At 42.1% G+C, this 13,884-nt stretch overlaps 1 protein-coding gene across 1 annotated transcript in view; it reads right to left on the bottom strand.

The window, feature by feature from the left end:
• LOC132826820 (solute carrier organic anion transporter family member 1C1-like) overlaps positions 1 to 13,462 on the bottom strand; it is a 65,464-nt gene extending 52,002 nt beyond the window's left edge. The window contains exons 1-7 of the mRNA XM_060843069.1: positions 13,376 to 13,462; positions 9,796 to 9,937; positions 9,568 to 9,700; positions 6,087 to 6,199; positions 5,842 to 5,988; positions 5,662 to 5,760; positions 1,553 to 1,795 (exon numbers count right to left, since the gene is read on the bottom strand). Coding sequence (XP_060699052.1) covers positions 1,553 to 1,795; positions 5,662 to 5,760; positions 5,842 to 5,988; positions 6,087 to 6,199; positions 9,568 to 9,700; positions 9,796 to 9,937; positions 13,376 to 13,462 — 964 coding nt within the window. The remainder of the gene's footprint in view (positions 1 to 1,552; positions 1,796 to 5,661; positions 5,761 to 5,841; positions 5,989 to 6,086; positions 6,200 to 9,567; positions 9,701 to 9,795; positions 9,938 to 13,375) is intronic.
• Between the last annotated feature and the right edge of the window lie 422 nt (positions 13,463 to 13,884).

The raw sequence follows: 13,884 nt of genomic DNA, 5'->3' as shown, positions 1-13,884 counted from the left end.
CATGAAGGTAATCCACTGATACATTAAGGTATGTAATCCTTAATCAGCTCTGATGGAGGAGTTTCAGACTGGAAATGATATGAATGTGTTTTTACTCTGTTTGAATGTCAATTGATCTGCTGAGAGTTTCTACGACATTTCCAAGTGAACTATTATTTCTGAACAAAGAATACATTTCAATAACAGAGGCTAAAAACTGAGGCTAAAGAATGCCTCTTCCTCATTCTATGCCATGACACGGAGACCCAGCTAATGGAGTCAATATAATTAGAGACAAAAAGAAAACTGCAGATGCCATGCTGGTGAGACATCAGTTCTGCAAGCGAGATGTAAGGCTCTCCTGGGGGTCCACTTTATGGAAACTACCAAGTTGAGGAGAGCTTGCAACACAGAGCAGGACCAGGATTTTAATCCTGACCCATCTCCCCACCACAGCTCATAGAACGCCCCACCTTAAAGTAGGCTTCCAAGAGCGGGTGAGGTTTAAAAATCAGGTGGCATGGCAGGATTATAACATTCACCTCCACTGGAAGTTTTCTATGCAGGGTTCCACAGAGATCAGTGCTGGGACCGCTTACTGTTCAGGTCTACATAAGTGATTTGGAGGAAAACATAGCTGGTCTAATTAGTAAGTTTGTGGATGATACAAAAAAACGGTGGATTTGCAGATACGGAGGAGGATTGTCAGAGGATATAGCAGGAGATGGATCCATTGGAAACATGGCCAGGCTTGCTTTATATAATGCAGGCTCACTTTAAAACATCCTAGCTTCTGCATGACTTTGCAACCCCACTCAGGGTTGCAACCACTTAGTAGCATGCTTTCCTCTGGCGGCAAATTACAATTATTTAAAATGACACGCAGTTTGAAGTTGGTGATAAAACAAGCTGCATATAGAGGATGTTGACTGAGGCCAAATAGTTACTGCTTTCCTTGAACCTGACTCCACACGAAGAATGGCATTTACAGCATGAAATCATCACATGAGAGCCAGGCCACTTAGGGTTCAATAGTTGGTAACCTGTTTGTTAATGGTGACTTTGAGGCCTCCTCCTGTCACTGCTGGTATTTTTGTCTCAGCCTCACCTCAGTGTTAGATGCTTGTGAATCAAACCCCACCCCAAGACACGGGAGCAATTAGCTAAAACTGTTAGTCTCACGCAGTTTCCAGTGAGTGGACTGGACAGAGGCACTTCCTTTTGGATGTCATGTTAAACCAAAGCCCCATGAGACTTGTACTGAAACAATGCAGTTGAGTTCTTCAGTTATCTTAGCTGACATATCTACCTCAACCAATGCTTTAAAGAGATGATCTGGTCATTTATCTAATTGTTTTTTTATGGGATAAAGCAACATGGACCCCAGTGACAATTGGCTTGAAATGTAAGATACTTAATTGTCGATAGATATTTGAAAATCATAAAATTTTGTAAATATATATTTGATTAACAGGAAATCATACATCATAATGAAACGATCCCACAAATAGCTTATTGAATGAAACAAATGATAGATATGGTAGTGAAAATTAGTAGAAGTTTTGAGACTCGCCTTGGTCCACTTCAGAGATTTTTGGTTTGGGGTTGTTCCTTGCAGGTTCACTTTGATCCGGTCTCAGGATATCTATCTTTTCAGAGGCTTTGCCAAGTTCCTTTTTCCTTGTCTCTTTGGTTAGAGACTTGGGAAAGAACCAGAATGGTATGGAAAAAAGAAGCGAAAATGCACCAGCAATTAGAAATCCTAGCCACCAGGCACCAACCCATCGTGCATCCTTTGACGTGATTGTAACTCTCTCTGGAAAACAGATATTCAAGGGCATGTTATTCTGGGGATACTGTTACATTGTTCTATTGTTCAAGGAAAGTGAGGAACAGTATTGTAATGCATGTACATTTATGTACAGTCAGAATGCCACATTATTCACTATTGCTCTACAGTCAGTGTATTAAAGCATCAAGTGTCTGTGTACAGTATGTAGAGTCATACAGTCATTCAACTTGAAAACAGACCCTTTGGTCCAACTCGTCCATGCTGATCAGATATCCTAAATTAATCTAGTCCCAGTTGCCAGCATTTGGCCCATATCCATCTGAACACTTGCTATTCATATTTCCATCCAGATGCCTTTTAAATATTGGTAATTGTACTCACCTCCTCTGGCAGCTTGTTCAATACACGCACCACCCTTTACATGAAAAAGGCACCCCCACATCCTTTTTAAATATTTCCCCTACCACCTTAAACCAATGCCCTCTCCCATCCTAGGAAAAAGACCTTGTCTATTTACCCTCATGATTTTATAAACCTCCGTAACGTCACCCCTCAGCTTCTGACGCTGCAGGGAAAACAACTTCAACCTATCCACCCTCTCCCTATAGCTCAAACCCTGCAGTGCTGGCAATGTCCTTGTAAACCTTTTCTACACCCTTTCAAATTTAACAGCATCTTTCCTATAAAAGGGTAATGAGAATAGTATGCAGTATTCCAAAAGTGGCCTCACCAACATCCTATACAGCTACAACATGACATCCCAACTCCTATACTCAATGTTTTCACCAATGAAGGCCTTCCTTACACTCTGCTTACTTACGACTCCACTTTCAAGGAACTGTGCACCTGTACCCCCAAGTCTCTTTGTTCAACAACATTCCCCAGGGCCTTACAATTAACTGTATAAGTCCTGCCTTACCAAAATGCAACACATCACATTTATCTAAATTAAACTCCATCAGCCACACCTTGGTCTATTGCTCCCTCTAATCAAGGTCGTGTTATACTCAGAGATAATCTTCTTCACTATCCCCTAAAGCAACTATTCTGGTGGCATCTGCAAACTTATTGACCATCTCTCCTACATTCACAGCCTAATGATTTATATCAATGACAAAAAGTTGTGGACCCAGCATCAATCCCTGTGGCACATTGCTGGTCACAGCCTCCAGTCCAAAGTGCAATCCTCTACCACCAACCTCTGTCTTCTACCTTCAAGCCAATTTTGTAACCAATTGGCCAACTCCCCCAGATCTAATGTGACCTAACCTTACAAACTAGTCTACTATGCAGATACAGAGGTCTGGGAAAATACACTCATAAACATCAATGCTGAAACTTTCTAAAAACGGGTTTTGATTTGAACTTTACACCACCACAAAAATTTTGCAAACTAGATTTGAATAAAATTATTTAGTGATTAGAATTCAAGATCAGTGTAAAAAAAGACAATAGATATTAAGAATCAGTCTGTGACCAGAATTAGATCAGATCAGTAGTGTCCCATCTCCTTCTTTCTCTCTTGTCCCTTTAATGCCGCTTAATTGACATGCTTGAAATAAATAAAATTCAATATTTGCATTTATGCTCAGAAGTAAATAACAGTATTGAGGTCCAGCCGATTTTTCTTTTGATATATAGAATCCCCAGAGTTTGGAAGTAGGCCATTTAGCTCATCCAGTACATATTGACCCTTTGAAGAGCATCCTACCCAGACCTACCCCATCCCTTTAACCTTGTATTTCCCATGGCTAACCCATTTACCTTGCATATCCCTAGATCCCTTGGGCAATTTTGTATGGCCAACCCACCTAACCTGCATAGCTTTGGACTGTGGGAGGAAACAGGACCACGTGGAGGTAGCCCACACAGAGACAGTGAGAATGTGCAAACTCCATGCAGACAGACAGTCACTCAGGGCTAGAATCAAGCCTGGGTCCCTGGTGCTGTGAGGCAGCTGCCCACCAGAGTTTCATTACACCTCTTAAATCACCAGCTCTTCAGCATCACTTTATTTCATGGACATGCTGTCCACATCCATATAAACTCTCCTAGGCAGTCTCCTAGCAAACTCTAGGTGGACACTCTCCTTTTTATTCATTTCACGTGACATGGTTTCTTGAGTCAAACAGCGCTGTCCGTTGAATATGGTCTGAGTGTTGCCCTATATGTTAGCTCACATAACATGGACCTCAGTCTCTTTGGCATATGTTGAGATATATGACTTGAAAGTATATCATAGAATCACAGAATCCCCAAAGCCATTTAGCCCATCATGTTTCAACTGACCCTCCATAGAGCTTCCCTCCCAGTCACAGCTCCCCCCCACCATATCCTATAACCCCACAATTACAATGGATAATCCACCTAGCCTACGGTCCCTGAAAACTGTGGACAATTTCAGCATAGACAATCCGCCTAACCTACACATCTTTGGACTGGGGAAGGAAACCTACATAGACACAGGGAGAATGGCCAACTGTCTGTGTGGAGTTTGCACAAAGGGTGGAATCGAACCAGCGTCCCTGATGCTCTGAGGCAGCAATGCTAACCACTGAGCCACCATGTTGCCCTTTTATAGAACCATAAATCCACAGATTCTATAGACTCGGGCCAAATGGCCTATTTTCACATCAATCATCTAAAGAGTGTTCCACTTAGTCCCACTCCATTCCTGTAACCCAACATTTCCCATAGCTAATCAACCTAACATACACAACCCTCAACAATATGGCAATTTAGCATGGCCAATCCAATTAACCTTCACATCTTTGGATTGTGGGAGGGAATTGGAGCACCCAGAGGTAACCCATGCAGATACAGGGAGAACGTGCAAACTCCACACCGTTGCCTGAGGTGGCACATATTAACAACTTTAACTATTTGTACTGTCATACTAACATAGACTTATACATAATCTGCATTCAATACTTACTGAAGTCACTGTACACTGCATACAGACAACTGACAAAACACACACTAATGAAAGCAAAACACTCCAGATGCTGGAAACCTGAAGCATAAACAGAAATTGCTGGAGAAATTCAGCTAGTCTGGCGATATCTGTAGAGAGAGAAAACAAAATTTATTTTTTCACCCAAAAAGACTCTTCCTTGTAACTGAAGGGGACTAGAAAATAATCACTCTTATTGTGTTAAAGGGGGAGGAGGAGTTAGTGGAATAGATGATGAATATGTCCAGAGTGAAAGACAAAGGGAGTCCTAAGGGTGGTCAGGGACAGATTGAGATCCAAGATAGGTGTTAATTGTTGTTTGAACAGGAAAAAAAAGGTCAGATCTGCCGAGAGCAAGCAAAGACTAAAACAAGATTCAGGGGTTAGGGTTTGGGCACTGGGTTAATTAAAAGGGAGGTCAATACTCATGCTCTGAAGTTGTTGAACTCAGTGCTTAAGTTTATTCTCATTTACTTACCCTCAAGTGACTACATTCTTTATTGTGGAGGTGCTGGTGTTGGACTGGGGTGGACAAAGTCAGAACTTACAAAACACCACATTATAGTTCATTTGAAATCATTGGCTTTGGGGGCGCTGCTCCTTCGTCAAAGTGAAGCCACTTCACCTGAAGGGGCACGCTCTGAAAGTTTGTGATTTCAAATAAACTTGTGGGACTATAACCTGGTATCATGTGACTCCTGACTACATTCCTTAAAGCATCCCTCTTGTAAGCAGATTACTTTGCCCTTCATAGCTACTCTTAAAGCCAGCATCATTATAGCCTGAGAGCTGGCTTGCATTATATATGGACAGCAGATACTACATAAGAATGTGAGGCTTATATAGTAATGGTCAGGTATGCACCACAATCATTTTACCTGACAAACATCAAAATACAACAGTTTGAAGGAAACCAAAATCTTTAAAAGTTCCTTACCTAAGTCAACAAAGCCAATGTCTACAAACAGCTTCGCACACAACGATCCCAATAAATATCCAAACAATGGGCCTATCAGGGCAACCGTGTATAAAATTCCTAAAGCACGAGAAAGAAAAATTTCTCAAAATGCTTTCTAACAACTCACTATATTGAGCTGCTCATATGGCTTCACAATACCTATATAGAAGGAAGTATTTTCCTGTATGGCAAAATCATCAAGATACGATATCCCCAGCGGGCCTGTTGGCGTTTCGCCAATCCCCCGCAAGAGATTTCCAAGAAATATGTATATCCACATGGAGGAGCCTGCTACTTTCTCACAACCTGAAACAAAACATGAGATACGTCAGAAAATAATGATTCAATATCGATCAATGATGTTTAACTCAATCCATGGGTGTATTTGCTAGGAAGGAGCTTACCTGAAGAGTTTTCCTCAGGTGCTGGAGTTGTCATGTCTTTTGACGTGTTTGAACACTGGGAGATGCTCATGGTCAAATTGCTTGAAAATGTAATTGCAGTTTCATAGTTGTAACTGGAACAAGCAGAAGTGTTATTGGCTTAATGCATGTGGTATGCATGACATGTGCAGGTGTATGTTCAGTGAAAGCAAGGCCTACATTAGGAGTAGTGTTTATACTCCCACTGAAACTGCATTTAAAGGGAGCAGAAACTTAACATAAATATAACACTCACATATTATACCACACAGACTTAAATAGTGTATACATGTATTATTTCAACAAAGATCATAATACAAATGAGAGGAAAGATGATAGCAATTCAATCGATGTATATGCAGACTTTAAAAATGCAACAAACTACGACCTAATATACTTAATGGCAAACTGATGTCTGTAGAATTATTGGGAGATGCCTAGATACAATTTTGGCTCAGGGTCAGAAATCAGAGAGCACTGTTTTCCAGGAAGTATACAGTGGTGACTATTCCTTTTGCTACATAATAATATTGTGGATTTGGATATACAGAGAATAATTTCAAAGTTTGCATTGACATAAACTCAGAAACCTTGAGAATAGAACAGTGGATGCTGGAAATCAGAGGCAGTAACAGAAATTGTTGGAAAAGCTCAGCAGGTGTGGCAGCATCTGTGGAGAGAAATCGTAGTAATGTTTCAGGTCTAGTGATCGTTCCTCAGAACTGATGGTAAAAAGGTCAATTTTTATGCAGGTGATAGAGGGGAGTATGGAGTAAATGTTAGGTGGAGATAGAGCTAAGGAGAAGAACAATTGGACAGACAAAGGAGTAGATAAAGGTCAGGAAGATGAATAGCTATAGATGGGAACTCTTGGTAGCAATGGGTTATATGTAACAGCACACCATGCAATAACAAGGCCTGGTGTGTGGGAGCTGGGGTAACGACATGTGACAAGATGCCTCAAGTCCTCCAATTGTTAACTCGATATTGAATCATGAAGGCTGTAGAGTTCGCAAGCGGAAAATGAGTTGCTGTCCCTCCAGTTTGCGCTGAGCTTTGCTGGAGTACTACAGCAAGCCTTAAACAGTTGGTCAGGGAACAGGACGGTGTGCTAACATGGCAGGCAACCTGAGGCTCAGAGTCTTTTTTGTGGACAGAATGCAGGTGTTGTGTGAAATGGTTACCCAGTCTATGCTTTCTTTCCCCAACGTAGAGGAGACCACATTGTGAACAGTGAATGCAGTAGACTAGATTGTGTGAAGTGCAGGTGAAATGCAGATGTGTTTGGGCCCTTGGATGTTGAGGAGGGAGGAAATAAACAGGCAGATGTTACATCTTCTGCAGTTCCAAGGAAGGGTGCGGGGAGTGTGCGGAGTGCGTGGTTGGTGATGGTGGTTTGGGAGGCGGAGGGAGGAGTGGACCAGGGTGCCTTGAAGGGAACCGTCCAATGTGGAATGCTGACAAGGGAGGGGAGGGGAAGGGAATGTGAGTTTGGTGATAGCATTCCGCTGGAGGTGACGGAAATGGCAGCTACTAATCCTCTGGATGCGGATGTTGGTGGGATGGTAGGGGACAACAAGGGGAATCCTATCATTGTTGTAGGAGGGAAGAGAGGGGATGAGGGCTGAAGTGCTGGATATGGGTTGGACCCGGTTGAGGGCCCTGTCAACTACGGTGCTGGGGAATCCTCGGTTGATGAAGAAGATGGACGTATTAGTGGTTCCCTTGCCAAAGGTGGCATCATCAGAACAGATGCGATGGAGACAGAGGAACTGGTAGAATGGAATGGAGTCGTCACAGGAAGTGGGGTGTGAGGATGTATAGTCAAGGTAACCGTGGGAGTCGGTGGGTTTGTAGTGGACATTCGTGGCCCAGAGCAGGGATGTTGAGGGAGGGAAGGGAGTAGTTAGAGATAGACCAAGAGAAGGTGAGAGTGGGGTGGAAACTGGAAGCAAAATTGCTAAATGTTTCCAATACTGGACAAGGGAGAAAAGCAACACTGATAATATCAGTGACAGACCGGAGAAAGAGTTGTGGGTGAGGGCAGAATAGGATTGAGTCTGATCTGTGCTTGTTGATGAAGAAAAGGTGCTAGTGTATATCCCATGCTTACTGACATGCTCTTGTGTACTGTAAAATGGAGGTCTATCCTCTAGTCACTGCTGCATTGCAGTTGAAAGGTCTCCCTAGCTCCAAGTGTGAGAAATCAACGAACCGCAAGTCAGTCAAAAGCAACAGGACAAGGAGAACTCTCTTGGTGAGTGTTACTAGCCAGTCCAAAGGAAACAGGACAGAATAATTTCAATTAACTGTAAAAAGAAAAGGATCCTAAACTCAAACTTTCAACTAGCAATATACCATTTTCTACTTTTCATGAACCTCCCTGAACAATACTGCACAAGAACAGGCCGGTCACTCATCCAAACTGATCTGTACCACTTTTTATCTTTTATCTAATCTATAGATTATTTTATTTCTATTCTGTGTGCGCTTGTTGCATTATTATTCCTGTTTTGCATTTTGTAACATATAGCTCACTCTTCTGTTAACTCACAAATGCCTGGTTAAATTTATTCCTTATAAAACAAAATTAATTTGGTTTGGGAGAAAGGTATTCACCGAGCGGCAGAAAATAAAGGGAAACCAGTTCATCCCTTCTCAGCTGAGACCTTAAAGATTTAGGGTCTTTCTTCTGGAACAGTCATAACTCGGGAAACATTGCCCAAGGTCTGGTTGTAACAAAAAGGCATAGGAGATCCTTAGCTTTATTAACAGAGACAGACAGTGCAGGAAAAGGAAATTGGGTTAAATGATTATAATACACCACAACAGCAACCTTCATGTAGTTCAAAATCACAAAACAATTCTAAGGAGTCTAATCAAAATATTTGGCACAAGGTGGATCATCGTGGTCAGTTACGGGCATTATATTATGGGAAGGATCATAAATTACTGGAGTGTGTGCAAATGAGGATTACTAAAATGTTGCCGTCTTGTGCAAAATGTAGAATTTGAGGATTGTTTTCCTCGGAGCAAAGTAGATTAATGTTCAAAGTCAGCGGACAAGGAAACAATTCTTCTGCTGGCAGAATGATCACTAACCAAAGCTTGCAGATTTAATATAACTTCATAATGAACCAGAGGCAATGAGCAGAAAAAAAAGATTAATCAGCAAGTTACAAACTGGAATGTAGTGAAGAGGAGGTAGAAGCCGATTCTATAGTAATTTTCAACAGGAAACTGGATAAATACTTGAACTGGTAATGATCGCAAGGCCATGGTGGAAAAGAGGAGCAATGAGACCATCTGAATAGCTGGAGCTAACAGAGTTATAACAGGGTCAAAGAGCTTCTTCAGAGCTCTAGCATTCTATATTATTAAACACATAAAGAACATACACAAAATGTATGCATTGTAAGTATGTGCCTGCATTTATAACTCATCTTATAATTTGAAAACTCACCGTCCCATGAAGAAATGTGGTGAAGCTATCAGAAAAGTTCCAATAGCCATGACCATACTTCCAATTGCAATGAGCCTGGGCCTGTGAAATTTTGCTCCAAAGTAGCTCACAAATACAATCACCAACAGATTCCCTAAACCAAAAAGAGATTAACAAAATAGGCCATCTTGTTAATAACATGCAAGCTTGGTTTCCGTTCTGCTTGAGAATTTTCAGATCAGTACTCACCGATTTCAAAACTTCCGTCAACAACACCGATGAGTGAACTCGGAATGTCAAAGCGTCTCTCTATCTGCGTGATTGTGCTCTTCATGTAGCTCCCGGAAAATGCTTTTGCAAAGTACAAGCAGGACAAGGCTGCAAGGAATAACTAGGAAATTGTGAGACAGTTGTTAATAACCACTCACTGGTTTCAATTTAAATTGGAAATCATCATAACATATCCAAGGAACAGGAGAGTCGACATTTCGGCATAAGCCCTTCATCAGGAATTGTATTGTACGAATGCATTTTCACAGAACAAAGATTTGCCAATAGGATTTTGAGGATATTTCTCAATCTTTTATTGTGTCTTTCAACCCGCTACACATTCCTGTTTTTTGTTAGTTGAGTTCTTGCACATCTTTATGGCATCATTAACTGTTTGATCCATTAACAGTAGTGAGCCACTGGTTAGCAAGTCAACTTCTGGCCTGGTAATGTTAGCACCACACAAATGTCAAGGACCATCAAGGAACCCTAGTGAAATTAGAATCAATGGGAATCAGAGGAAATACTCTCCACTGGTTGGAGTCATACCAGCACAAATGAAGATGGCTATGGTTGTTGGGGATCGGACATCTCAGCTCCTATACATCTCAGCAGGTGGGAGTGCCCTAGGCCCAAGCATCTTCAGTTGACTCAATGAAGAATTCTTCTACCATCAAGTTAAAAATGGGGCTATTTGCTGATGGATGCACAACACCAACCCCATTCATGACTGCTCAGATACTGAAGGAGTTCGTGTCCAAATGCAGCATGGCCTGAACAATGCCCAGGCTTGTGCTGATAAGTGGTAGGTATCACTCACAACCAGGCATTTCCTAACATTACCATTGTTGAATTACACACTTTTAACATGCTGGGGTTACCATTGGACTGAAATAGCCATATAAGTAAAATGGTGACAAGAACAGGGCAGAGGTTAGTTATCCTGGAGCAAGTAACTGTTCTTACTACTCCCCACCTCATCCCAGATCCAACCGTTCAACTTGACACTGCCCTCTTGAACTGCCCTACCTATACACTCCACCCTCCACTCTGACCTATCACCATCAACCCCCATCTGCAACTGCCTATCGCCTTCCCCCCAGCCCCAGAACCCCTCCTATTTATCTGTCAGCCCCCTCATCCCCAACCCCCTCCTATTTACCTCTCAGCCCCCCTCCCCCCCCCACTCCCCCAACCCCTCCTATTTATTTCTCAGCAATTCCTCCCACCAACAACTCCCCAACCCCACCCCCAATAGCCCAAATTTCAGGCTAATGCCTGAAACATCGATTCTTCTGCTCCTCAGATGCTGCTTGACCTGCTGTGCTTTTCCAGCGCCAGACTTTTCGACTCTGATCGCCAACATCTGCAGTCCTCACTTTCCCCAAAGCTTCTCTGTCATCTACAAGGCACAAGGCAGCAGTGTGGTTGAATGTTCTCCACTTGCCTGGATGGGTACAGCTCCAAAAACACTTTGAAAGAAGCTTAAAACCATCCAGGTCAAATCAGTTTGCTGCATTTGAAATACATCCGTACACATCCACCCCGTCTACCACCAAAGCTCAATAACAGTAAGTGTATACCATCTGCACTGCAAAACATTCAGTGTAACACCTTCCAAACTCACAACCGCTGTCATTTAGTCAGTCAAGACTGGCAGACACACAGGCACATTGCCACTTGCAAATTCCCTTCCAAGCCATTCATCATCCTGAATTGAAAATGTGTCACCATGCCTTCAACACTCCTGGATCTCTTTCCCTAATGGCATTGTGGGTTTCAAGAGGTGAGCTCACCACCCAGCGAATAAATGCTGGCCCAGCCAGAAATGCCCACATTGCAAAAATGAATGAGTAAACGTGGCACTTAACTGGTGTTTCTCGGAAGTTGAGGGCAATAATAACATGTTAGACTGTTCAGCAACGTGTGTACTCACATTTACAAGTTGCTTAACATCTAAGAAAATATTGTAGTTAGACATATTGTCCAAATGTGGCAAGGCCTGAACAGTGCCCAGGCTTGTTTCTTTCTAAAATCTTCACATTTCTCTTATCGAGTCACAATGATGAGAATACAGACCAGAATTCAAGGTCTGCTTTTAGCATGGTATTGCATCATTCAACTGTGATGGCCTTAAAACTATATTCAATTTGACAATATAAGAACATATTTTATCTTCTCTATGTAAGTTATAAGGAGAGGCTGGATAGGCTGGGTTGTTTGTTCGCTAGAGTGTAGGAGGTAAAGGGGTGACCTTAGAGAAACTTGAAAAATAATAAGGGGTATAGATAAGGTGAATGGCAGGTGTCCTTTTCCGAGGGTGGGGAATTTCAAGGGGACATATTTTTAATGTGAGAGGAGAAAGATTTGGAAGAGACAAAGGGCAATTTTTTTTCTCTGTGTGGAATGAACTTCAGAGGAAGTGGCAGATAGGGGGACGGTTACACCGTTTAAAAGACATTTGGATAAGTTCAAGAAGACGAAATGTTTGGAGGGATATGGGCCAAGCTCAGGCAGGTGGGACTAGTTTAGTTTGGGATTATGTTTAGCAGGAACTGGTTAGACTGAAGGGTCTGTTTCCGTGCTTTCTGACCCTTATGACTATGACTCACATAATTGGCCATTGTGGAGCCATTGATAAATCCAAGCTCTAAATAAAGCAAATAGCATCCATGGAGCCCTCTGCTTCTAAAACTTAGCTTGCCAAAGTTTGGACTGAATTTCGTTGGTCGCTGATGCTACTGCTCCTCGGATGCTGCCTGACCTCCTGTGCTTTTCCAGCACCACACTCTCGACTCTAGGTCAGGAGGTCTGGGTTCAAGTCTCACTTGCTCCAGAGGTGTCATAACATCTCTGAGCAGGTTGATTAGAAACAACTAATACTCAGAGCTACAGGTCTCTGGTACTGTGGCAAATAAGGTTTTGAATTGTTGTTCATTTTCATGGATTCAATACTGTGAAACAAAAATCAAATCAGAGTAATCCCAGGAGTGAGATGGTTGGCAGAGTTCAGTTTCTGGTCAACAGAATGACATCCTGGAGATTGAATTAAGATACTAGAGAGATATATTTTGTGTAACCAAGTTTGAACTTACAGTGGACACAGTCAGACATTAATACAATTAACCAAATGGCCTCTTTCTGTGATTGTCCCCTGGTTGAACCAGGAGAGAATTGGAAGCAGTTCAATGGAGTTTGTGTTGCCACATTCAAATTCAATCACCTTTAATGTCAGATTTATTCTGGCACAAAAAAGCAAACACATTGAGTTTTTGGTTGTGCAAGCGCTGAACTTTAACACTGAGCAAACTACAGGGGGGGATGTGGTAACTTGTTCAGCAAAATGTCCAAACACAAATATTGAAAACTGTAGACTAGCAGACATGTTTCAAATATCGTACATACAAATAATATTGCTTGCAGCATTATATAAAGACCTATAATGTTATAGCACCTGATGTTAAGTTAACAAAGCTCTCTGTCTTGGGTTGAGACTTTAAGCGTCCATGAACCAATGGAGGTTCAAAGAGTTGAACAAGAGCATCCAATATTTCCATACCTTTAGACTATTAAATCGGGAGTGTTTCTCATTTGCAGGCGGGAACTCCGTCTTCGAAGCAATGTTTCCTTTGATTGGAATTTCCATTGTGAAGCTGTAGGGCAGTAGAGAGTGGACAATTCCTCACAGATTGGGAACGGTGTCTGCGCTCAGTGAAGAAGTGATTTCTGTAAGTGTAAATAAATCAAGGCAGACATCAATACGCAGGTAGACAATATAGCACAAAATGATTAAATCTAACGCGGAGTACTTGAGACCGTGCCTGGTTGGAAGTCCTGGCCAAAGGCAGAGGCTGACAGCTCCTTGTGATGACCTAACTCCCTCCGTGAACCCAACCCATTCCTACCATTAATGATCAACACACTGACATCCCACACTCAAATCCACATCGGGACATTAACCCTTCCCACTACCATTAGTGATCAATGCATTGAGTCATAGAGATACACAGCACAGAAGCAGACCCTTCGGTCCAACTTGTCCATGCTGACCAAATATCCAAAATAAAT

The sequence above is a fragment of the Hemiscyllium ocellatum genome, chromosome 23, assembly GCF_020745735.1.
Source record: "Hemiscyllium ocellatum isolate sHemOce1 chromosome 23, sHemOce1.pat.X.cur, whole genome shotgun sequence".
In the NCBI taxonomy this organism is placed as follows: domain Eukaryota; kingdom Metazoa; phylum Chordata; class Chondrichthyes; order Orectolobiformes; family Hemiscylliidae; genus Hemiscyllium; species Hemiscyllium ocellatum.
Note: the sequence above shows the minus strand (reverse complement) of the source record. Positions and strands in the feature narration are given on the sequence as shown.